This window comes from Lissotriton helveticus, chromosome 8 (genome assembly GCF_964261635.1).
Source record: "Lissotriton helveticus chromosome 8, aLisHel1.1, whole genome shotgun sequence".
NCBI lineage: Eukaryota > Metazoa > Chordata > Amphibia > Caudata > Salamandridae > Lissotriton > Lissotriton helveticus.
Window position 1 is genome coordinate 1,174,349,226 of NC_136069.1, and position 23,373 is coordinate 1,174,372,598.

The 23,373-nt window shown below is 45.5% G+C and overlaps 1 protein-coding gene across 4 annotated transcripts in view; it reads right to left on the reverse strand.

Moving 5' to 3' along the window:
- Positions 1–826: 826 nt before the first annotated feature.
- RBBP7 (RB binding protein 7, chromatin remodeling factor) overlaps positions 827–23,373 on the reverse strand; it is a 99,413-nt gene continuing 76,866 nt past the window's right edge. For 3 of the 4 annotated variants that reach the window (XM_078658101.1, XM_078658102.1, XM_078658099.1), the window contains exons 9-12: positions 14,845–14,921; positions 13,482–13,539; positions 12,225–12,335; positions 827–1,383 (exon numbers count right to left, since the gene is read on the reverse strand). In XM_078658101.1, coding sequence (XP_078514227.1) covers positions 1,318–1,383; positions 12,225–12,335; positions 13,482–13,539; positions 14,845–14,921 — 312 coding nt within the window. In that variant the 3' untranslated portion in view covers positions 827–1,317. The remainder of the gene's footprint in view (positions 1,384–12,224; positions 12,336–13,481; positions 13,540–14,844; positions 14,922–23,373) is intronic. The other variant, XM_078658100.1, reaches the window with a different exon arrangement.

A 23,373-nucleotide genomic window follows, 5' to 3' on the forward strand; every position in this document is an offset into this window, starting at 1 on the left:
ATAATCAGGCCCAGTGCCCAAGCCTGCGACTAATGCACACTATGCAAGGGGAACTTTTTAAACATCAATTTATTAAAACTGCTTCCTTGAATAGTTTTAATCTCGTACCTAACGGTAGTAATTTATTTTACCAATGTTTTCCTGCTGCATCGAAAAGAAAAGAAACTTCCTTTTGCTTCTACTTGACGGAACTGCACAAACCTTGCTGTGGAGAACTCAAACATGACGATTTTTTCAGGAAAGTTGTGTGGCGATTCATGAGACGCCAACATTATTAGCAAAACATGTAAAGTCATGTTGGTATAGACAGACAAATATATGCATGTGTATATGTATCCATATAAATAATACATAAGCACATGGCTCATTCTTTCCTGGCTTCTGGAACGAAGAAAAAGCGCACTCCAATACAGCTTGCACATGAAGTTTTAATCCATATTACATGCAGGAAAAAACACGAATTCCCTTTTCTTTGTTCTGGAAGCCAGGAAAGAGTGAACCTTTTTTACAATCAGAGCTCATGTTCGAGTGCCCACTGCTGCAGCCAGGGCCGGAGGCTACAGTGAGAAAATTGTGGATACATCTCGAGAGATGAGAGGTTGAAGGGGGAGAGAAGGAGAAAAGTGAGAAATCACCCCTCCCTCCGAAAACAAAGTGTTTCTGGACTGTTTAACATTCAAAGCGTCACTGAAAAAACATTCTTTTGGTGGTGTCAAGCGAGAAACTAGATAAGGGTCATTGCAGCGCTAAATTACATTTCAACATTAGTTGCACAAAGTGATTAAAATTTACCCTCAGCCATTTCCACAATGAGTCACTAAACAGGTTATTCCAAAAGCGATTTATTTATGCAAAGACTATTATTGGCAAGTTTTCTGAAAAAAGTGATACACTATTTAAGGTAACGTGGGGAGGAAAGATGGATTTAAGCACTGACGCCAAGAATTAAAATGAGCAATTCTTACAAATATTGCAAAATTATTCAATACACAATGCTCAGCTGCATTTCTTCCCTCCCCAAAACAGCCTAAATCTGTACAATATGAAATAGCTCACTTCAAAGTGCTGAGAATACCAGACCATTAAGGATTGGGTTAAGTTAGGTAGGAATAGCGTACGCCATCCCTTTTGTACCAACATCTACACAAGCTGTGTAAGTGCTTGACAAACCAAGCATCTGAAAAGCTATACACTCAACAAGAAAAAAGTTGTGAATGTATGCAAAAATGTATAACTTAAGTGAACAGTAACCCACTTCACAACACCCAGCATTCCTTCTGGCAGATAGCTGGCGGATAGTGAACAGGAAAAAAAAATTCAGCCTTGAGCTTCTAGTTCTGATGGTGCTATGTCAGGTTCTTCATCGTTGTATATGTTTTCGGCCTAGAAGAAAAATATATGTATTAAGTTAGCTACTCTAAGCATGTTTCTAGTATAGAGACCAGACATTAAATGCTGTTCTTCAGAAATGGTTTACTTTAATACATGTCTGCAACTCAACAGTAACAGTTCATTTAAAAATAAAGCACGAGTTCAGCAAATTAGAGGAAAACGGTTGCATTGTACTGATGTTACTAAGCAAAATAAGAATCTACTAACAGTTTCCACGTATGATTTGCCTTAAATGGCCCTGCTTCACATGGGTAAAAGACAGTTAGAGTAGTGGATCCTAAAATGTAGTTTTAAGTTAATTAAGTATCAATAACATTAAAAACGAATCAAACCAATCAAAAGTGTCCTAAAAAGCAACCACCGTTTTATTCATATTTAAGTCATAATAAAAGACGGTCCTCGCAAATTTTCTGTGAATAAAGGCCATGCATGTTCCCTTCCAGTTTAAGTCTGCTTGTCCAGACTGTAGGCAACAAGTACTGTCACTAATTCCTTCAGAGAGGGCTTTGAGCCCGCCCACAGCATCTTGTGTCATGCTTTCGCTGTTTGATGCATCATTCTGAATTCTAAATAGCACTTGGATTGGAATGTATGAGGCACCATTTTACATCTCAAGAGTATGTTGAATCACCACATTAAATGGTCACAAAATGCACTCTGAAAAACAAAATGACTGGTTGCTTTTGAACTGTGCAGGCTTTTGAATGTTTTAATCAGAACATAAAATGGAAGCCATGCCCCTTGGTTTGGCCAAGGTTGGTCGCCTTTGGAGCGAGTGTTTGAGGTTTCCAGGTGTTTCCATGTACAGCATGTGAAGCTCCAGAATCACCCCAGAAGCAACTTGATGCATATTTCCAGGTCACCTGATCAACATGTGGAACTAGTCAATGATCTCAGTTTTCACTTGCCCTCACCAACCTCCCACGGTTCAGGTTTGTGGGTGAGGTAGGAAGGGGTTGCCTACCAAAGATGGGGGGTTGAACAGTGAGCGCAGCAGCGACACATCCAAGAGCTACAAAATCATACCCGTTCTTGCCTACTGGCCTTCACATTTGTGCGTGAAAATGTTAGACAAAAGGGAGCTCTATACACCTATATAAACTCACAGATATACACACAAACTAACTTAGGACAGACCAAGAAGTGAAATGACTGAAACTGATCACTCATTTCAGTCTCTGGCCAACCTTCCTATCCTTTTTGATGTCCGATGGGCGGAACAGCACAATTCACCCGAGCAAAAAGTCTGAACTTCAGAATGAGGAGACATAACCAGTGGGCCTGGGAGCAGTGAGTAGGGCAGACTGTGGGTGAGGCAAGAAGGCAGATATATATGAAAGGCCTGATTTGTATGTGCAGATATTCAATAGGAGGAAGAAATGGAGGCTAAAACCGGAAACACTGGCAAAAAACCCCAAAAAGGCCAACAAGTAAAAGCCAAATCAACATCCCAAACATTAAAAAAAAAAAAAGATTTCTAAGGTCTTCAAACTGTACCAAGTAATGTCTATACTAATAGGTACATGAATATTATGCAAAAATACATCCCGTTTCTGTCATACAGTGCTAAAGTTAATGCAGCAAAACTAGTTTTCCTGATCTGCCTACACTAGGGGATGAACGGGGCATTGTTTAGGTAAATGTTGAAGGCAGAATTCTTAGGTGCATCTAGATATCGACTTCCAGAACATAACTGTGTGTGGGGAGGGTGGGGGGTGTATGATCCACCGTATTCTGCCCCTTTTTCCATTTAAGGACATCAGATACCCCAACATATTATCCATCTATCCTAAGACACACAAGTTGACTTTTACCACGGATATGTTAACATTTGGGAAATGTCTTTATAAAAAAAAAAACTCGTCCAAAACAGCTAGGCATTTGGTGTAATGGGCGTCAACCACATGTTATTCTAAGATTCAAGAGTTATCAAACATAAAAGTAAAGTTTTAGGGGGCTCTCAAACTCCAAGGAAACCCTAAATATATTTGAAACTCCAACACTTGAAAGACCAAGAGTAATCAATACATGGATATTCGGCTTCACAAGGAAATAATTAGGCGATGCAGGTTATGCCAATGTAAAATCAGCACATCAGTTTCATTTTGAGAAAATATCCTGAAGCATAACTATAATATTTTTAGCGTGCTGTCTCAAATTAGCGTGTGAAAGCATATTACAATGTAAAAGGAGGAGGGCAGGGGCGAGGAGACTAATTTGAAAGTTGTGTGAGCAAGGGGTTTGGCATAAAACTTTTGAAGCACTTTAAACTACTGAAACCGTGTGATTCACAGCACATTTGTGCCACTTCTACAAGCTGTGAATAACATGTTTAACAATTAGGGCTTAGGCTAGGCCTTTCAGGACTTGGTACGGTTTCAATCTCATAACCTGGAGATCAGATGCCAGCTGCAAGTATTTAAGCCCTTTCATCATCTTGTCAAGACGTTCTCCTTCAGAGGTGCGGTCTCGGTGGATGTGCACGGCATCTCATACTAGTTCACAAATGTGTGGTCAGTGCCATGATTTAGTGTTGGTAGCTCATTTCTTAAGTTCAAGACACCTTGCCTGGTTAGTCTCCTGCAAAGTCAGGTTAGGTAACTAGTACTGCAGCCCCTTTCCTCATTAATATGGATTACATTTTAGTTGCATTTGGTCTATCCCACAATATATAATTTCCATGTGCTTGGCCACTTGTGGTTAGATAAGATATTAGGACTCCACATTAAAGTGTGCTCCCCTTTTTCCCACTAGGGGTGCTAATGGGGAGGAGAGATCTAACCGTTCGAAGGAGCTCAGTGATTTAATGGCAAGTAAATCACCAGGGAATGTTTTACACTGCTCAGTTCAGGTAGAAACCAAATCTTAAACAGGATGAATATCTTACAAAAATGGATAAAAAGCTTTGCCATCCATTATAGATTCACATACTCTGCATAATCCTGCCAGCGGGTGGTTGGGGCAAGTTAAATGAATGACGATTTAATAGAGTGCGACATCTACCCCGATTGGGGCATCTTGGCGCTAAAAATACTGAGAGAAGGATCAAGTAGCTAAATCTGACTGAAGAGACATTTTAAGAGTTACTGTTGGTGTTAGACCTCCATCAATAAAAAGCAGATTCCACCATTTGGCTGCCAACTCTGGTGCGCCTTATTCTTGGAACAATCAAAATATTGCCCCCCCCCCAGTTTGTAAACCATTCCCACATACCAATTTGAAGTCATAAATCTGACAACACAAAGTAAGGGTGCCTCTGTATTTTGAAGGTGGTGCCTGAGCCATACAGCCACAAGCGGAACCCATTAGGTGGGGTGTCCCTCATTGTCTGCTCATAGGAGGAGAGGGATGTAGGGGTTAAGCAACAGCAGCAGCCATGATAGCTTGACGGCAAAAGCAGTCAAGCCATCGTGCCACAAAAAAAGGCTTCCCTCAACCAGGCTAACTGGGAGAAGCCAGAGCACTGAATTGTCACCAGACGCTGTGCAGTCTTCTTACATGCCGGACAAACAATTCTTCATAACGACCCCACAACGGAAGACATTGAAGATGCAGTGAAATGAACACCCGTTTAGAAGGGAGGAGAGCGCGCCTGGGCTAAACAAAATCTTGATATCGGCAAGAACGGCCTGGTACATCTATAAGAGACTGGAGTTGTTACTTAGCTATAATAGGCTTTCAATGTTGATATTTCATTGTTGGACATGGCGAGACAGTTTCTGGAGGCTGTCCGGCAATGCAGGCTGATCCTGGGGTGTGCTAAGGCTTGAGTCTTAGTTAAAACATATGCCCATTTGCTTTTTAGATTTATAAACACTTGGGGTCCTATATTCCCGCCCGCTTTCTCTTTCCTGCTGTGGAAATAACGTGTTAACATGGAGGCACTTCTCTGAAAATAAAAACTTTCGCCGACTTTTCAAGCTATCAAAGTAAGCAATGAAAACCCACAGTAGACTTAGTTCACCATGGAAAAACAAGCAGCTCGCCCCCAATATAGACAAAGAGTCTCTGGGTTGTCTGGTGAGTAGAAACATGTTATAGCATTCTCTAAGTTTATGGCTGTCAAGAAGTTAAATAAAAGCTTTTTGATACAATATATGAAATCAACTGGTAAAGAAAGCACCCTTTGGACCAACATTCTTATGAATCTGTGCAGTAAAGGAGACATTCCAAAACACAAGCAATTTACAAGTGCAGGAAGCCCTGAGGAAAGAGCTTGATAACCAAATTGTGGTTCCCATTATAGCCAGGTGGACTTGCCTGAGAAGAGTCGAGCATATCCTCTTTGAAAAACCAAACGCTCCGAGTTGCAGGATACAGACAAACTCATTATTGAAAGACCCTGAGGCAACATTGACCAGGCAAATAATTAGGATTGCCTTGATAGGGATAAAGGTACGGACATTCCTTGGCTGAAATATCTGAATTTCAGCTGGGTAAAATAGGCTCCAAAGATCTCTTCCCAGGCCCGACCGGTAGAGCAGGTCGGGACAAGGATAGTGTGAGGAAGAGGTTTATCAACTATAAAACCACCTCTAGAGAAGTTAGAGAATGGGGCAAACAGTCAGAGTATACGCCCAAGTGAGATCAAATGACGGAATGGAACCATACCTAGCCCTTATCCACAACGCTCATGATAGATTTTTATTGACAGATTTTAGGCTCAACCTTTTACACTATTTATTAGCCGAACCGGCAGGTTTTACTAACTTTGCTGAGCCAAAGGGACCCTGCGGCTGCGATCAACGATCTCCGCAGGATACCCTTCATTTTGTACTACTGTGCCCTTTATATTCACTGCCCAGGCGCCTGTACCTGGTTAGCCTCCTGAAAAAAATTCAATTCAGGCATGCTAAGGTCGCACTTTTCTATCTGCAAATGGCACAAGATCCCCTGACCTTGCTCTCTATTACGAGCCTTCTCAGATTAGCATTCAAACTGAGAGGGACGAGAGGTTCGGTTGGGGGCACGGGGATTGAGGGGGGGGGGGGGGGGGGGGAGACTGAAATGAATATCAAAGACTGTCCCGGTAGCTCCTCTTTAGTCTGCTGTGCTTTTATTTTTTTTCATTTCTTCAATCCCGCCAGAAAGTAAATAATGCATGTATTTTTAACATTTTAAACTGTACTTTTATGGTGTTTTGTATAACATCGAATAAAGATATTGATGATGATGATGAAAGACTCCTTAAAGCAGAGCGTAGAATATTGGATCTTGAGGCTTAGCAGGAGGTGCTCCCGAAAAGCTCCGTACATTTTGAAAAGCAGATTCGCGCTCTTACAGAAAAACAAGAGGAAATGGAAAACCATTCCTGTTCTTCCAATCTGAGGTTTTCCTGAGATTCCAGAGGACGCACAAAGTCCAGGTGGGTTGATTCAGCCAACTGTAAGAATCATATAAAAGTTCATCATGTTCAGCTTTATTGCTGATCTCACAATTCTAAGAGCCCACCGGGACCCCAGGATAAATTTAGAACCCACACAAAATATCAACAGTCTAGGTAAACTTTTCAGATCATCGGATCAATTTGCAGATACAGGCCAAGGCAATACAATAGAAGTAGTTTCATTTCTTAGAAAATCTTTCAGGTTTCCTCAGATAGGACTGCTGCAGCAGCAAAGAGAAGGAAAGATCAGAAACCTGTTAGACCATTTCAGAACTGCTGGTTATTCAGAGCTTACTTGTTCGGCAGCTTAAGCTGAAAGTTCTGTATAAGGATCGCTTCCACGTCTTTACTTAAGTTGAGCTGGAGCAATGTTTTTAAAAAATCATTATGCAATTCTACAACTAATTAATAGTCCATGTTCAGCCTGCATTGCTTCAAGAAAGGTTCCTGTGCAATCTATCGATTGAGAGATCTTTCTCCCAACATTCCCTCTCCACACGTAATCTTAATTTACAATTCAAATTCGAAATAGTCTTAGGTGATGTCTTTTCTCCTTAGATTAAACACTGGAAGATAGTCAGTTCTCACTCCTGGCAGAAAAGGGTACAATATGCACTTTAGATATTGTAGTATTTTCAAGTCGATGAGCAAGGCATGACTTAGTGAAAACAGTTCACGCTGGAGGAAGTGTATAATGTGATTAAATCTCTACAAAACTTAAAAGCACGTGGAGAAGATGGCCTCCCCAATGCATTATTTTTTAAAAGGCTTGACAGCATTAATCTGTATATTGTGCAGCTAGCAAACCATATTTTGCAGGAAGGTCGCATACACCTTCTCAAAAAGAATAAAGACCCAGATAAGTTAAACTTCTATAGGTCAATTAGTCTGTTGTATTCAGATTACAAGATAACCAAACTGATGGGCAACATATTAAATCTAGTAGCGAGATAGAGATAGAGATAGAGATAGAGATAGATAGATAGATAGATAACTGAGAGAACTCTGGGTAGTTCTCAAGTTTAGGTGGAAAGCAGCCCCTGTTCGAGCACTCTCAATACCAGCGACACTCTAGATCTGCTCACCTCAAATGTCTGCTTTTCTATCAAAGTTTTTAAGCATAGGATTAGCACAGTGCTATCCACGCCGAGATAGAAAATGACAAAGTCTTTTGCAATTTATATAGCAAAGTCTTTAAGCATAGGACTAGTTCATTTCATAAATCTTTATTTCGGTAAAATTTTTCACCATAAAAGACATTTGTAACATCCATAATATTATTAAAAGATAAGATTTATGCTTTATAAAATCATCCATTATCATTAAAAAGCGGTATTTCAAAGTACAAAAACATAACCGTGGTGCGTTAAAGTCAGTTACCAGCCTTAAGGTATTTTCTTCTCAGAAACCAAATAGCACCCAAATATTTGGCCACTGCAAAAACAATATGGTCCGACAGATTTGTTTTTAGGACTCTAAAGGCAGCCAGACACTCTCCAAATCCCAAGTTTCTGCATAGGGGAACTATCCATTTCTTACGAATCCCTCGGTAAGCAGGGCAAAAAAAGAGTATGTGGAGTTCACTCATCGGACATTCTACAAGCTGGACACATGCTGGCTGATTGTTCACTCCACTTGCTTGTGAATGCTCGAAGTGGGAGGGACCCATGCCTCCATTGCAAATATAATTTCCTAAGCAAGGGAGGATACAGTTTATCTAGAACTGGTTCAAAACTATACTTATCCTTGATGCATAAAAAAGACTCAGTGAGCCGGGTTTTTGGTGCTGTAGGAGTTCCATTAGTTTACTGTCATAGTATATCTTTGCTAGTCCCAGACCCTCCAACTCTGATTTGATAAATTTCAGCCATTTGATTTTCCCAGCATTGGGCATAGCAAGCACCTCCTGTAGTCCCTGTCTGTAGCTAGCCAATTCGGGAGTTACCCACAGCCTGCGCCAGAAAGCCAGGGGGCGAAAAGCCAGTTCTTCATCTAATGGTCGCATCCCTAAGTCTAACCTTAAAGGGACAAGAGGCGTACTGGCGGGGAGTCCTACAACCCTCCGAATGAATCTATTCTCCTCCTTTACCAGATCTGATGTTACTGCATGCCCCCAGAGCTCACACCCGTAAATGGCTGCCCCCCTTGCCTGTGCCTTATAAATCTGTATAGGAGGACCAGCGGGCCGAATAGATGATTTGTTATTGCCCAGGAGATTCAAGGTACCCCCCGAATATTGAATCAATTTGAGGAGTGCTTTCTCCTGGTGCGTACTCCAGGTCAGTCTGTCATTTAGCACGACTCCAAGGTACTCGAAAGTTTTCACCCTTTCGAGCCTGCTCTGTCCGATGTTAGGGCTGAAGCTAAATTTAGAGGGGGGGTTGAACACCATAAATTTGGTCTTTAAGGTGTTAATTTCTAAACCATATACCCCACAAAAGTCAGTGAAGCCATCAAGAATGTGCTGAATGCCCGTTGTGGACTTAGAAAGCAACAGGGTGTCGTCGGCGAACATGATCGCCGGCACCCTGACGCCCGCCAGCTTAGGAGCGTCAGAGTTAGGAACCCCATTTAGGTGGGAGATAACCCCATTGACGTAGAGGCAAAACAGGGTTGGTGCAAGCACACAACCCTGTCTCACCCCCCTGCCAACGGGGAACCTATTTGACAGGGCTCCCTCCTTGCCACACCTCACCTGCGCAAAATTGGCTGTGTGGAGACGAACAATCATCTCCAGCAGACCCTCAGGTACCCCCAGTTTGGCCAACACATCCCAGAGCTTTTTGTGGGGAACCAGGTCGAAGGCCGCCCTCAGGTCCACGAATACAGTGTAGAGGCTGCCACCCTCCCAACTGCACCGTTTTCCAGAAAATGAGGACAAGCCGAAAGACCTGATCTATGGTTGAGACCTTCTCCCTGAAGCCTGCTTGGAAGGGACTCAGGATATTATATCCCCTCATCCATTCCAACAGGCGGTCCAACAACAGCCTGGCGAAGAGCTTTTGGGAAACGTCTATTAAGCTTATCGGCCTATAGTTGGCTGGGAGCAGAGGTGAACCTTTCTTAAAAATTGGGACTATCTCTGCCCCCAGCCAGGTTGAGGGGATCGTCATGCCATTCAAAAATCGCATTGAACAGCGCCCTGAGGTACGGGGCCCAAATTGTGACTTCATGTTTATATAAGTCCCCTGGCAGCCTATCTAGACCTGGCGCCTTACCAGCAGCCAGAGCCTTGATTGCCATACTAACTTCTGCCAAAGTGAATCCGTTCATTGGAACTACACTTCCATTGGGTTGGTACATTATAACTTCTGGTGATGTCTCCAATTGGTACCGATTGTGTGGTTTGTACAGGATTTTAAAATGATCCTCCCAGACGGGGGCTGCTATATTTGCTTCTACTGCCGCTAATGGTTCAGCTGAGCCATGCTTAACGATTTGCCAGAATTTTCGGGCATCTCGCAATGTAAGGGCAGCTGTCATTTCAGACCAGTTTTCCTCATCCCATTCTATTTTGGCGCTACGGAGGATGGTCTTATAAACTAGCCGCTTTTCCCTGATCTTGCTCTGAGTTTCACGTAGTTTAAGGGACTCTAGTAGGTCGGCCTTTGCCCTCCTGCATGAAGCATTGAACCAGAAGGCTCTTTTCTTCTTAAACTTCTTTGACCTAGCTACCGGGTTCAGCACTTCTGCCAGGTTAGTACATAGCTCGGAGTGAGTGGCCCCTAGCTCATTGAGCCTTGTAGAAGAGAGCTCGATGTCGTTGACTAGCTGATGACTAAGGGCCTCAACCTTTTCCAGTGCAGGGATGACTGTACAGTGCTGTCCTTGCCGAGCTGTAAAATTACAAAAGCCATTCATCACTCCAGGCACAATATTACAGCTTGGAATTATGAAATACCAACTCAAGCCAACCTGAAATGAGTAAAAGCAACCCCTGATACAGTGTTTCGCTCTAATTGGAGCTCTTCAGAGAGGTATAGCTTTGTCCAGACACAAGGGAGCACCCAGTATTAATTCAAAACAAAACCCTTTCAGTCAGAGTGATGCATAAATTATGCAAAAAAGGAGAGAACTCTGGGTAGTTCTCAAGTTTAGGTGGAAAGCAGCCCCGGTTAGAGCACTCAACACCAGCGACACTCTAGATCTGCTCACATGTCTGTTTTTCTATCAAAGTTTTTAAGCCACCTTTGTTTGCTGTTTGTTTGTTTGCACAGATCATGTACAAATATCGAAGATGCATTTCCCTGGACACGTGTGCCTTGAGCTGTAGGCAGTCTTTTTGTAACGTGGGTCAATAGGGAATCTTCAGCGCTGGACTTAAAGATAAGTACCCCGACCGCGGCGGGCGCTGGTGTAGGTCCGTGAGCTGCTTTTCCTTTATGCCCACACTCCCCTCCACCCCCTCTGCCTCTTTCCTTTACTCATGGTGCCTCTCTCTGTTGTATGTTTTCACCTCTCATGGTTATACAACAACTCTCCCCCACATTTTGCCCAAGTGTCACGAGTTTAAGATGGCCTCTGCTGTATTGTACAATTGTGCTTAAACCCTTGCTACTGTGGAATCCTGTAACTGTGCTATCCCAATAAAGGTTTTTGAAAAGAAAAAAAATAAGATAAGAAGTTCTGCTTGGACAGCACCTCTGGTAGTCTTCTAAAATAAAGCACAGGTCTTGTACCAGAACTGCTACCAAAGGAACAGGTGCTATTCATCCAAGCATTAGCATGACCCTTCCAAGAATAAGATCTCCTCTGTAGCAAGAGTGATTGAACATTAGACTTTGCAAGCAATTAACTATATATAAGGATCAGTGGCAGAAAGTTAGTGAATGGAAAGTGTTTAATCATTAAAATGTTTTGTCCTCATGGACAGGATTAGCCAGATGATGTGGAAGAGGACCAGAAAAGGCACAGAGTAGTCCCAAAAAGACTGAAAGAAGTACAAAGCAAATACATGCTTAAACCAGAAACATGTAAATGACAAGATAGATAATCTTTGACCAGCAGTAAACAGGGACTACATGGAGGGTAGGCCGGAGTCAGAGTGAAATGTACACGCGTATTCTCTTGTTGATAAGTTACCCACTTTGGTACAGGATCTCACTGGGTGAACGGAAGGAACTCAAAGAAAGCAAACAGCCTTAGTTAATAAATTTAAGATACACGTGTCAAACTCTTGCGAAAGTGGCATCCTCACTGACATGATCCGTTTCTGTACATCATTTTATCAGTTGACATTCAAAAATTGTACAGATGTTCTAATAAGCTTTGGAAGTGATGGAAGGAAAGGTTAATTTCTAGGCAATGCTAGATCTTGATCAACTGATAAATGCAGCACTAACAAAACGTTATACAGCTTCAAGCAGCAAGAGAAAAGACTCCCTGGGGAAAAGAACATTTAAAGTTATAATTTTATCCACAAGCGGCAAAACACACACACGCTTACCATCTGCCAGATTTGCATGATATTGTCTTCGGATACAGAGCAAATCACCCACGGTTCATTGGGATTCCAACTGAAATCTGAAATCTTTGCCGTGTGTCCTCCATGGATAAACTGTCAAAAGAACAAAAAATTAAATCGGGAACCTACACGTGGGAAATAGACTTGATGCAATTTCAGATGTTAAGTTGCTACTCCCTATCCTGCTTAGAACTAAATCTAGGTTGAGGTCCTTCAGTAAAGAACAAGTTTATTTTTCTTTATAAAACATAGAAAGCAAGCATACAAGCAAGGAACCTCACGGAAGGAGGGCTCGAGAAACTAACAGTACTTGACCTACATCCACCTAGCACAAACCAATCCGCACTTGATCAACCACTAGTGACAACTTTACTGCACTCTAAATAAAAAATAATAATAGCCTATTACTCCAAGGAAAGAGTAGCACGACAATGAGCCAGGCTAATGTAAATAATAAAGTGGAAGTTAAGAGGTTTAATTAAACATCCTTTCTTGAGTGGCAATGTTTCACTTACTGTAAACAAGGAGGAATCTGAATACAGCTCTTAAATAAGAGCACATGAGCAACATAAGGCAAATATCACTGGCTGCGGCTTGGTGAACCTTTTATCCCTGGAAATATACTGCCTTTGAAATAGGCTGAAATACTCATTGTGCAAGATAAGGACAAGCGCCTCAAGTGATATTAAGAGTCAAAACAAAAATTAACACCAAGAGCGAATAAAGGACTTGGATAAAGCATTATCATACATTAGCAATATCCATAAGAGTGCTAAGTGTATGGAATTACATTTATAACAACCAAGTAGTAGAGTACAATTTAGAAGCTAGTGTTCTTCTTTATAATGAACCATACTCAATAAACACATACTGGGAGTATTTTACATGGGAGAGTGCAGAAACATGTATACACCATATGCATGAATGGAGTTCTTGCATCTGCAAGAGAGTCTGAAATGTTTTCCCGGGCGGACCACAATCTAATTAATTTAACACTTTCCATGACTGAACAGATATGCAAACAAAGTGCACCCATCTCTGCAAAGAGGTTAGGATTGCTGTGGAGGTGCCAAAGACCTAATACTCCAGCCTAGGGAGTCACATACTTGCCCTCATTTTTTTTATTATAACAAATGAGATGATCTGACAGAAATCACAACCATTATATAAAGATTCTAACCAAAGTGCAATTATAATACACAAGCTCCATGTAACTAAGATTTGAAGCAACTGGCATACCAAAAGTTCAGGTGGTCCATCCTCCGCATCTTCAGAGGACTGCTCTTCTCCAATTTTACTGTAAAAGAAGACTTGGTCACTAAATTCTTTGTCAAACAATTCAGCAGTCAGTGAAGTCCGGTTTCGACAGTTTGTATACATACAGTTAGGGGTTCTAGTGTTAAAAAAAAAACAGTCTGCACAGCTTTGCATAGTTTTCTTTCCGTTCCTTTATGACTCTCCAGGTCTAAGATTCATTAACCAGACTCATCATTAGTTGAGCAATAACCCTTGGATTAAGATGACATAAGAGTTGATGTCACATGGGGCCAGATGTATCAAGAAACCCTTTTGCGATTCTCAAATAGCGATTTTTTGAGAATCGCTATTTGAGAATTGCAAAATGGTATGCATGTAGAAATTCGCTTTTTTAGCGATTTCTTAAAGTTCCTTAATTGCTATTAGCAAATTGCTAATCGCAATGAAGGAATAATTGCCCATTCATTTCTATGGGCCAGGGGGCCCATAGGAATGAATGTGAAATTATTCCCAATTTGCGATTCGCAATTTGCTAATTGAGAATATTTTCAAGGGTGCAAGGGTGTCTTAAGGACACCCTGCTGCACCCCTGAAATTGACGTGTGCGCATATGGCGCATATACATGCCCTAAGGGCATGTATGAGCGTCACATGGCACCGTTACCAATTGCAAAAAGTGCATTTGTAAAAGAATTCACAAATTACCACCAACTACAAGTTGGTGGTAATTTGCGATTTCTTAGCCTAAATTCGCAAAACTTAAATGCTTCATACATAGCATTTAAGGAATCAATTTGCGATTCCTTAAATGCTTACGCAATATTAAGGAATCGCAAAAGTTGTGATTCCTTAATATTGAGACTTTTTTCTTGATACATTCCATTTTCCTATTATTTTGTCGCAAACGCTGCTTTTTAGCGATTCGCAGCGTTTGCGACAAAAAAAATAGGTTGATACATCTGCCCCATAGTCCGTAAAACTGCAAACGTATGAGCATATAACTTACAAGAGGGAGATAGCACTTCACCCATTGTCCAGCAGTCAGTGCACCGCTCATTCAACAATAGACATGTGAGACAAGTTTGAGGGACACCCAACTCCAGACAAACAGCAACCACCAACTGTGCTATACTTTATTTGAAGCAGATGTCATTTTGAACACAGACAAATCAATTGCTGTACACTTGTCCAATGCCCAGGCTCAAATAAAATATATTCAAATATCGATCTACTTGTGATCCATTCAAAATCATTCACCCAGACTGCGTTTAAAGTTCTAAACTGAATCCCTTCAAATATTTTAACTTGCTTATTATTAACTCAACAAGGGCTGAACAGTACTTACCTCAAATCCCATACATTAAGCCTTCGGTCTGTTCCACTTGACGCAAGAATTGTTTCGTTGTGAGGAGACCAGTGAACCTGGAAAAAAGTAAGACTTTAAAACCGTAGTGCACAAACAGTGTAGATTCAGATATTTCGAGCACCAATTATATGGTCACATCAATTCTTGAAAATTTAACGCTATAATCCTCTTTACTCGTTTTCCATCTTTGGCTACGCTGTGAGCCAAAAGTACATTTTCAGAATTGCTTTCATCACCTACAAGCTTTATTTTCTTCAGCAACCTAGATAAAGTACATGCACTCTTTTGTGGTACATGCACCACCAGAAGACAATCTGAGCAAACTGCCTTCATGTTAGGCAGAGAAACTCTTAATTAAGTAAATCATTTTTAAGTAATTGCCTTACACTAGAGCCCCTTGGGCAAATCAAGTCACCAATGTAACCTGTGCGTCCATTGTGACAGCAAGTAATTCTCATTCCAATTTCTTGTAGAAAAGATAATTTGGTAAAATATGTCTAACGGAAGGTTATACTCCACTGATCTTCTGTATTTTGCCATACAACATACGAAGGAGAACCAATTAATTCTTCTTTAAACTAGGTTTGCTGGTCAACATCTGCATGCAGGATCCTCGAAATGTGGCTGTCATGGTGAAGAAATCAAATTCAAAGTGTTCCTGTTTTAGCAACGGAGAACATACCGCTACATTGAAACCTGTGTGATGAATCCCCAACTTCTCGTGAGCCTTTTTTCAAGGCTAATTCGTACGACAGCAGAAATCTGCTTGCACTTTCTGAACAATCCCTGCTGGAATCTTCAAGTTATGTTTTAGCATTAAATCACTTTCCTGGTGTCACCTCTCTTTAGAGACTACGCAACTCAATCCTCATTAGAAAGTGAGAAAAAGGAAACTGTCCCCTCTGGATAAATATGTTTAACAAGAGAAGCCTGGGGTTTGCCTGTGGGCAAGTTATGGGAGGAGAAAGTGGCAGGGTAAAATAAGGGAATTATGAAAACGTTTCCACTGTTCCTCAAATACTGGAAAGATGCACTAAAATGCTTTATAATTATGTTCCTCATGGAAGGGAAAGAATGGACTAGACACCAAGACGAGCCACACTTTTTATAGAAGTCAGTTGACTGGGACCTATGGGGTGGCCGAAAGTGCAGTGTGTAGCTTGCCTGGAAGCAGGATCACATGAACTAAAAATAACTGGCTACTAAACAGCTATGGATCAAAACTGGACTATGCAGTATCACGCACTTGAATGTAGAATACCGCCCCCTCCACTTCCAACGCTACACCACCAATGTAATACGAACAAGGGTAACCAGAATCTAGGTACACTGGAAGATTGTGTGTGCTATATCAATCGGTGTTAAATCCGTCAGACAGATTACTTTTTTTTTAACTTTATTTTCAATTTTGCAAAATACAAGATAAGAGAGACCCCCTCCCCCTCCTCCCAGGCATCGTTAAAAACACTTGTATACAGACCGACAGACTCATTATGGCACATCACGGATTAGGACATCATCTGGAAATACGTAAGTTCATGTGGTACAACAGAATGATAAGCAGTACACTACGGGCATCATGAGGAAAGACAGGCCAGGCCCAGCACCGTGCACTGTGTAAATAACCCCTCAGGCGACTCCTCCCCTCTCCCCCTCAGACTCCGATTCATGCGCTGAAAACAATTCGCCACTAGTCCCCTCAGAGTCACTGTGTGACGAGTGCCTTTCCGTAGCAAAACCGGACATACACATGGCACGCCACGCCAGCAGGTCGTTGTGCAATTTGTCATCTTTCCTAGTGTTCTGCATGTGTGTTTCCTCTGGAAGTGCCCACTCCCTCACATCCTTAAGCCATGTGTCTCAGGGGCCCTCTGTCCCATCCACGTGATGGCGACCCTTCGCCTAGCCAGCACTAACATCAGTTGCAGCAATTTATATTAAAGGCCAGATGCAAAAAGCCCGCGCCCTCCGCTCTACACCTGGGGCAATTGTCCGTCGTATCTTTCGAGTAGCGGCTCACCGATTTCGGAGTGAGGTAGGTGCTGTGAAGGAAGTTGAAATGAATGAGCTTAAAGCGCGCATTACAGGACACCAGCCGTGTCAAGGCTCCCTTATGCTTCCGCTGCCCTTGGTCCAGGGGAATTCCCAGGTCCGCCTCCCAGGCCGCCCATGTCGGTGGCATCGGGGGGTGGGGGGCATAGCCTTATAGCCGCATACAGCAAAGCTATCAACTGACATCCTCTGCCGCAGGACAGTAGTATATGTAAGGTATGGGTCATCTGGGTTATCTCCCGACACTGGCCAGATCGAGCGCATTATAGAACGCAATCCTTGGTAATGCACACCACGAAGGCCAAAGGACTCCTCATCCTGTTCGTATGTCAAGAAGCTCTCCGAGGGGTACAGATCCGCCAAGACCTCACAGCCCCCCTCTCTCCATTCGCGGAAGGACATATGATGGTCTATGTCCACCATGGGGGCCAATATCCAGATCGGTAGATCCCTGTGAAAGCGTGCCGAGCGCAGGACCCTTTCTACGAATCATTGCCACACACCAGCTGTGTTCCACACGACATAGGGTAGCTCGGCATTGGCTCCAGACCGGTGCATCAATGCCAACTGGAGCTCCTGCGCCGTCACCCTTCCTGCTAGCAATCGCGTCTCCCACATATCAGCATCTGCAAACCACCTGGCAGCCGAGAGTAGACGCGCTGCATAATAGTATAGATAGAAGCGCGGGGCTTCCAAACCCCCTTCCACAAAGGAGCGCACGACGGTACTGAGGGCCACTCTGCTTAGCCGATCAGCCCAAAGCAGGGATGAAAGCAGGGTGTTAAGGGTCCGAAAAATCCTAGGCGGAAGAGGGCACAACGTGTTCTGAAGGACAGTGTCCTTGGCAGCCTCACCATTTTAGCGACGGACAGTCGCCCCATTAGGGACAGTGGTAGGGTGTTCCAAAAAGACACCGATTGCTGGAGCGACGTAATCACCCGATCTATGTTACGGGCGAGGGACTGCTCCGCCGTCGAAGCCACATGGATGCCTAGGTATCGAAAACTGGTCCGTTCCCATCTCAGCCCAAGCTCTGGCAAGTCCTCAAGGGGTACCGTTTCAAAACCTGAGAGCGGAAAAATTAGGGATTTACTACGATTAAGCCCGACACCTCACCAAAACGGTCCAGGTGGTGTAGCAACCTCGGGAGCGCCTCTCTCAGGGTTGTCAAGTAAAACAAGGCGTTGTCCACATATAACGACAGGACATTGCACGTATCCCCCACCTGGATGCCCCATTGCCTCATCTTAGTGCGAATCTTGACAGCAAACGGCTCTATAGCTAGGGCAAAAAGTAGTGGCGAGAGGGGGCACCCTTGTCTTGTGCCCCGTCCCAGCTGCCACTCCTCAGATCTTGCGGTTCCCAGACGCACCCTGGCACGAGGGGAACTATATAAGATCCGAATCCAACGGGCGAAGTAGGGTCCTAGGCCCATTGTCCGGAGGACCTCCTGCAGGTAGCCCCAGTCGACAGTGTCAAACGCCTTGGCCAGATCTATGGAGACCAAGACAGTCTGTTCTTCCCTGCCTTGTACCTAGTGTTGGATGTGATTCAAACATCTCAGATTCATAGCAGTGTTTCGTCCAGGGATTAAACCGCATTGGTCTTGGTGTACTAAATGCTCCATATGGCGGGTGGCCAACAATTTAGTCAGCATTTTGATATCCGTATTTATCATGGTAATCGGACGATAGGATGAGGGGGTCATGCTTGTCCCACCCTGGTTTGAGGATCATGCAGATTTCCCCCTGAGCCATGCTCTGTGGGAGATCTCCACTTTTGAACGCCTCAAGGAAGAGCTGCAGCAGGAGCAGAGCCAATACATCCCGGAATTCATGGTAAAACTGCGGTGGGAACCCGTCACTCCCCAGCGATTTAGCACGTGGCAAGCTGGCTAGTGCCCCATGAACCTCAGTCAGTGTCAGGCCTGCATCTAAATCCTCTCGGTCCGAATCTGATAGGGTCGGCATAGGTAACCCCTGTAAGTAGGGGAGATAAGAGACCTCGGAGATACCAGAGTCCGCAGCGTATACTTGTCGTAAATGGGATTGGAGAACCCCTAGGAGGGCCTGCTCCGAGTAGACCACGTCCCCGTTCGGGTCCCGCAGGGCTACAATACGCTCGGGGTCTGCTCTCTCCTCAGAATGCAAGCCAGGAGCCGCCCTGACTTATCGCCCTCCCTGTGGAGGCGCTGCCTATATTGGCCCACGGTGTATTTGTAAAGCCTATCTAGGATGTCATGGAGCAGAGCTCGGACGGCCTGTTCCTCTAGCCTCTGTAGAGCGCTAGGGTCCGCTACATGTTGGGCCTGCAGGAGGGTGTCCTTTCTGGAGATCTTGGAGGAGCTGTTTCCGGACTCCGTAAGTAAGCCCCATACAGGCGCCCCTTACTACTGCCTTCAGGCCTTCCCATTTGGTGGCCGAGGATATGCCTCCCTCCCCCCAATTGAGGTCCACATAGTCCCCAGACGGCCTTTTCCATCTGCGCTTTTCCCCACTTGGTCTCGGAGGATATCCACTGGGAGCCTCCAAGTACGAGGGCGGACAACCGGGAACCCCCACTGAACCACGCAAGCAACTGGAGAATGGTCAGACAAAAAACGAGCCTGGTGCGTTACATCCACGGAGATGTTAAGCTCAGAATTCGCCACTAAGACGCTATCTAGGCGACTGTACGTGTTGTGTGTAAGTGAGTAGCAGGTGTACACCTTCTGCGCTGGATTCTTGAGGCGCCAAACATCCACCGCCCCCATGTTGTCCATAACCTCCCTGAGCTGTGCAGTCATGCGGGGTTTCGTGCCCTCCCGGGGTGGGGGAATCTATCCAGTGCTGGGTCAAGAATACAGTTAAAGTCCCCAAACCAAAGTATCGGGGTCCCCAGGTCTTGGATCAAGACGTCTTGCAAGACCCCAAGAAAGTCGGGTCATCTGTGTTGGGTGCATAAGATTTTAAAATAACTATTTCCCTACCATCCAGTCTAGCCCTAAGGAGTAGGTATCGACCATGAATGTCCGCTTCCATGTACTGAATAGCGAACGGTACCCCAGGCGCCACCCAGACCAGAGCCCCTCTGGCATATGTAGAGAAGGACGCATGAAACAGTTGTCCACGCCATTTTTCCCCCCCAACTTCTGAGCCCAGTCATCTACCAGGTGGGTCTCCTGGAGGCAAGCAATGGATATTTTATATCTTCGAAGGAAGGAAAGGACTCTGTACCTCTTAGTACATGTGCCTAGCCCCCTCACGTTCCAGCTCACAAACGTATGCCCCATGACTTCCATCGCAATCTACCCTGCCGCATCCGCCTGTTCACAGAGTAGGTCCCCTTCAGTGCCCGACCTGTAATACAAATGATGCCTAAAACATTCCCCTTCAACATCCCCTTCGAACAGTCCCCCCTCCCCCGAGCAATAAATCAGCAACAATTAAACATGCCAATATGCCCTTACCCTGCTGGTGCCAGGACGTGCACAACCACCCCATTCGCCCAACGAGGCAAACTCCCTCAAAAAGGAACTCCCCTTCCCGCCCCCCGATTCCCAGGAAGGCCATTCTCACACTGTTGATTGATACAGGGCCCAACCCATCCATTCCAAGGCTCGACTCACTCCAGACCACAGCCACCCCGCCTCGCACCCTCCCCCCTTGGACACTATACAGAAGGAAGCGGGCTTCCCCATGCGTTATTCAGCACAAACACTCTCCATGGAGGGAGACTCATGCAGGCCCAGGAGCATAACCCCCATCAAACCAGTCAATGCATGCATCTTTTCAGCCTCTTCAAGAGGGAGCCGCTGACTCCAAGGTTCCGGCCCCCGCTGTTTCAGGGATCGCAGAGGCAGTAGGCAAAATGGCGTCCATCGAGACCTGCAGGGTTTCAGGGACTAGAATGTCATTAGACTCAGATTGTGGCAATAACGTCTACGCATCTCCGGCGTCTGACAGTTCCAGGCGCATGGCTCCATCATCCCCCACCGTAACTCGGTGCCTCTCCTCACTCTCAGCTGACTCAGAAGGGCGCAGTCGTCTTCTGGCGCGTCTGTGCAATTGATGGGTTCCCCAATTCCTGCGGGACGCCGCTAGTTCGCCCGGCGGGAGGTCATCACCCTTGATCTCCAACCATTCCCAGACTTCTCCCGTGGAGTCAAAGAAATGCGCCTTCCCCTGGGACAGTACCTTAAGCTTGGCTGGATAGAGCAGCATGTACTGTAGGTGTATCTCCCGGAGTTTCTGTTTGACACCCAGGAATGATTTTCGCTGCTCCTGTACCTGCTGGGTGTAATCAGGGTATATGGAGACTCTGCTATTCTCGAAGGTGAGGTTCGGCTACCCCCTCGCGGCCCTCAGGATACAGTCCCGGTAGTTGAGAATTTTGGCTACGAGGGCGCATCGGCAGGGCCCCCGGCCGCGGAACCAGTGCTCTGTGCGCCCTTTCAATCACGAAGACTTCGATAGACCCCTCGGGCAAAGTGTCCCTTGGATCCAGTTTTCCAGGAAGCGCTCTGCATTGCCTGCCTCCGCCGGTTCCGGAACACCAAGGACCCTGATGTTACTCCAGCGCGCCCGTCCTTCCGCGTCCTCTGCTCTCCGCTCCAGGGCCCCTGTCGTGGCCGTAGTTGGGAGACCGTTTTTGTGAGGGATGCCACTTCTCCCTGCAACCGCGCAATTTTCCCTTCAGCACCCGTCACTTTATCAGCCACTTTACGGAGGTCTGTCCGGAGCCAATGGACACAGTTTCGATTTGTCTCTCCAATGCAGAGTACGAGCCCTGGATCGCCTTTAACAACTCCGCCCGAGAGGGCTCTCCGGGAGCCTCGGTCCAGTCGTCCTGGCCCGTCTGGCGCATTATCCGCTGTGAGGGAAGTCTCTGGGTGGTGTATTGTTTTATCGTGTTTGGCTGCGACGAGCGAGACATCCTGTCCTTACGCATTGTCGGTGCCCCCCGCGCTGTCCCTCAGGGGCAGTGGTTCCCCAGTGCCGACAATAGACGTGGCGGGCAATAGCAGGGGCACCTACACAGCCAGAGGGCTATCCAGGAAAGGTCCCCAGGGTCTCAGATCCCTAGTCCTTGCTCCTCTGATCTAAAAGTCTCGACACCCGGCCGCAGTGTGCAACAGCCGCTCCCCAGAGAGACTGGGGCAGGCCCTCTCCAGCCCCGATGTAAGCCGCTACTCTGCTCATCATGGGAGGCCCAGATGGCAGCAGGTCCCCCGACCTCCCGGTGTTTCTGGGTCCGCCGGAGCAGGCCTCAATCCCCGGCCTCAATCGGCGGCAGCCCCTCCACCGGACCGCACGGGACAGGCCCCCGCAGCAGGTCAGACGGGTGCAGGTCTCGTCACACTCAGCGAGGCCCCAGCAGACAGCGAGACAAGGGCGCGACTCAGCTCGTTGCGGGAGGCCCCGATGGCAGCGGGCCTCCCGACCTCCCGGCGTTCTGGGTCCGCTGAAACGGGCCTCAATCCCCGGCCTCGATTGAGAGCAGCCCCCTACCGGACCGCCCGGGACGGGTCCTCCGCAGCAGCTCAGGCGGGCACAGGTCTCCGCGCATACAGCGGGGCTCCAGGCCACTCATGTCTCTCACGTTCCTGTCGCCGTGGGACGCCCCGGTGTCAGCGGGCTCCCCGGCTTCCAGTCGCCATGGCCTCACATAGCTAGGCCTCAGACCCCGGCCTCTAGCAACCACGGCTCCGCCCTCGGTCAGTCCGGGCTGATTCCTCAGTAGATCGTCCTGTGATCAGCCCCAAAACAGGTCCGAATACAGCTTCCAAGAGTCGGGGCTCGTAGGCACCTCGAATGTCAGTTTAAGGGCCCTGTAAGGATCTTGTGGACAGGATTAAAGTGGCGGCCTGCCGGGAGCCGAAGGAGCTCACATCCTGTCGGCCATGTTGCTTGGCCACGCCCCCGTCAGACAGACTAGTTACTGCTGTGCAGAATCTCACACCATAATTCAATATTTGCATTTATTGCCCCTGCCCATGAGTTTCAGGGTTGTATTAGGCAAAATTCCACATGAAGAATTCTGGTCAGTTATGGTAACTCCAGCCGCTGAGAATCACCACATGGAATTTTGCCCAACTTTTAATTAGGGCCCAAGTCACTGAAAAGAAAAGAAGGACTGCCTAGAGGTAGGGGGTGGCTCTATGTAACCTCAACTGCATTACAATCACTTATAACGAAACAGCAAATAATTGAATTTTAAACATTAGAGGTCAAAGAGCTTCTCGTCAAAGTTTTGATGCATTTTATTTTGTGTGCGCTAACCAGCAAGTAGAAATTTCCTCTCTAACCAGCATTACCATATCACTTCGAGTGTGTACATCCATTTTACAGTGCCCGATTAAGGTACATCTGTTACTTAATAAGTAATGTTACAGCGAGGGAAATGCTGTATTTTAGCACCTTTCACAAAGATAGTTTGAAAAACCCTGAAATAATGTGAGTGATCAGTAGCCCAACC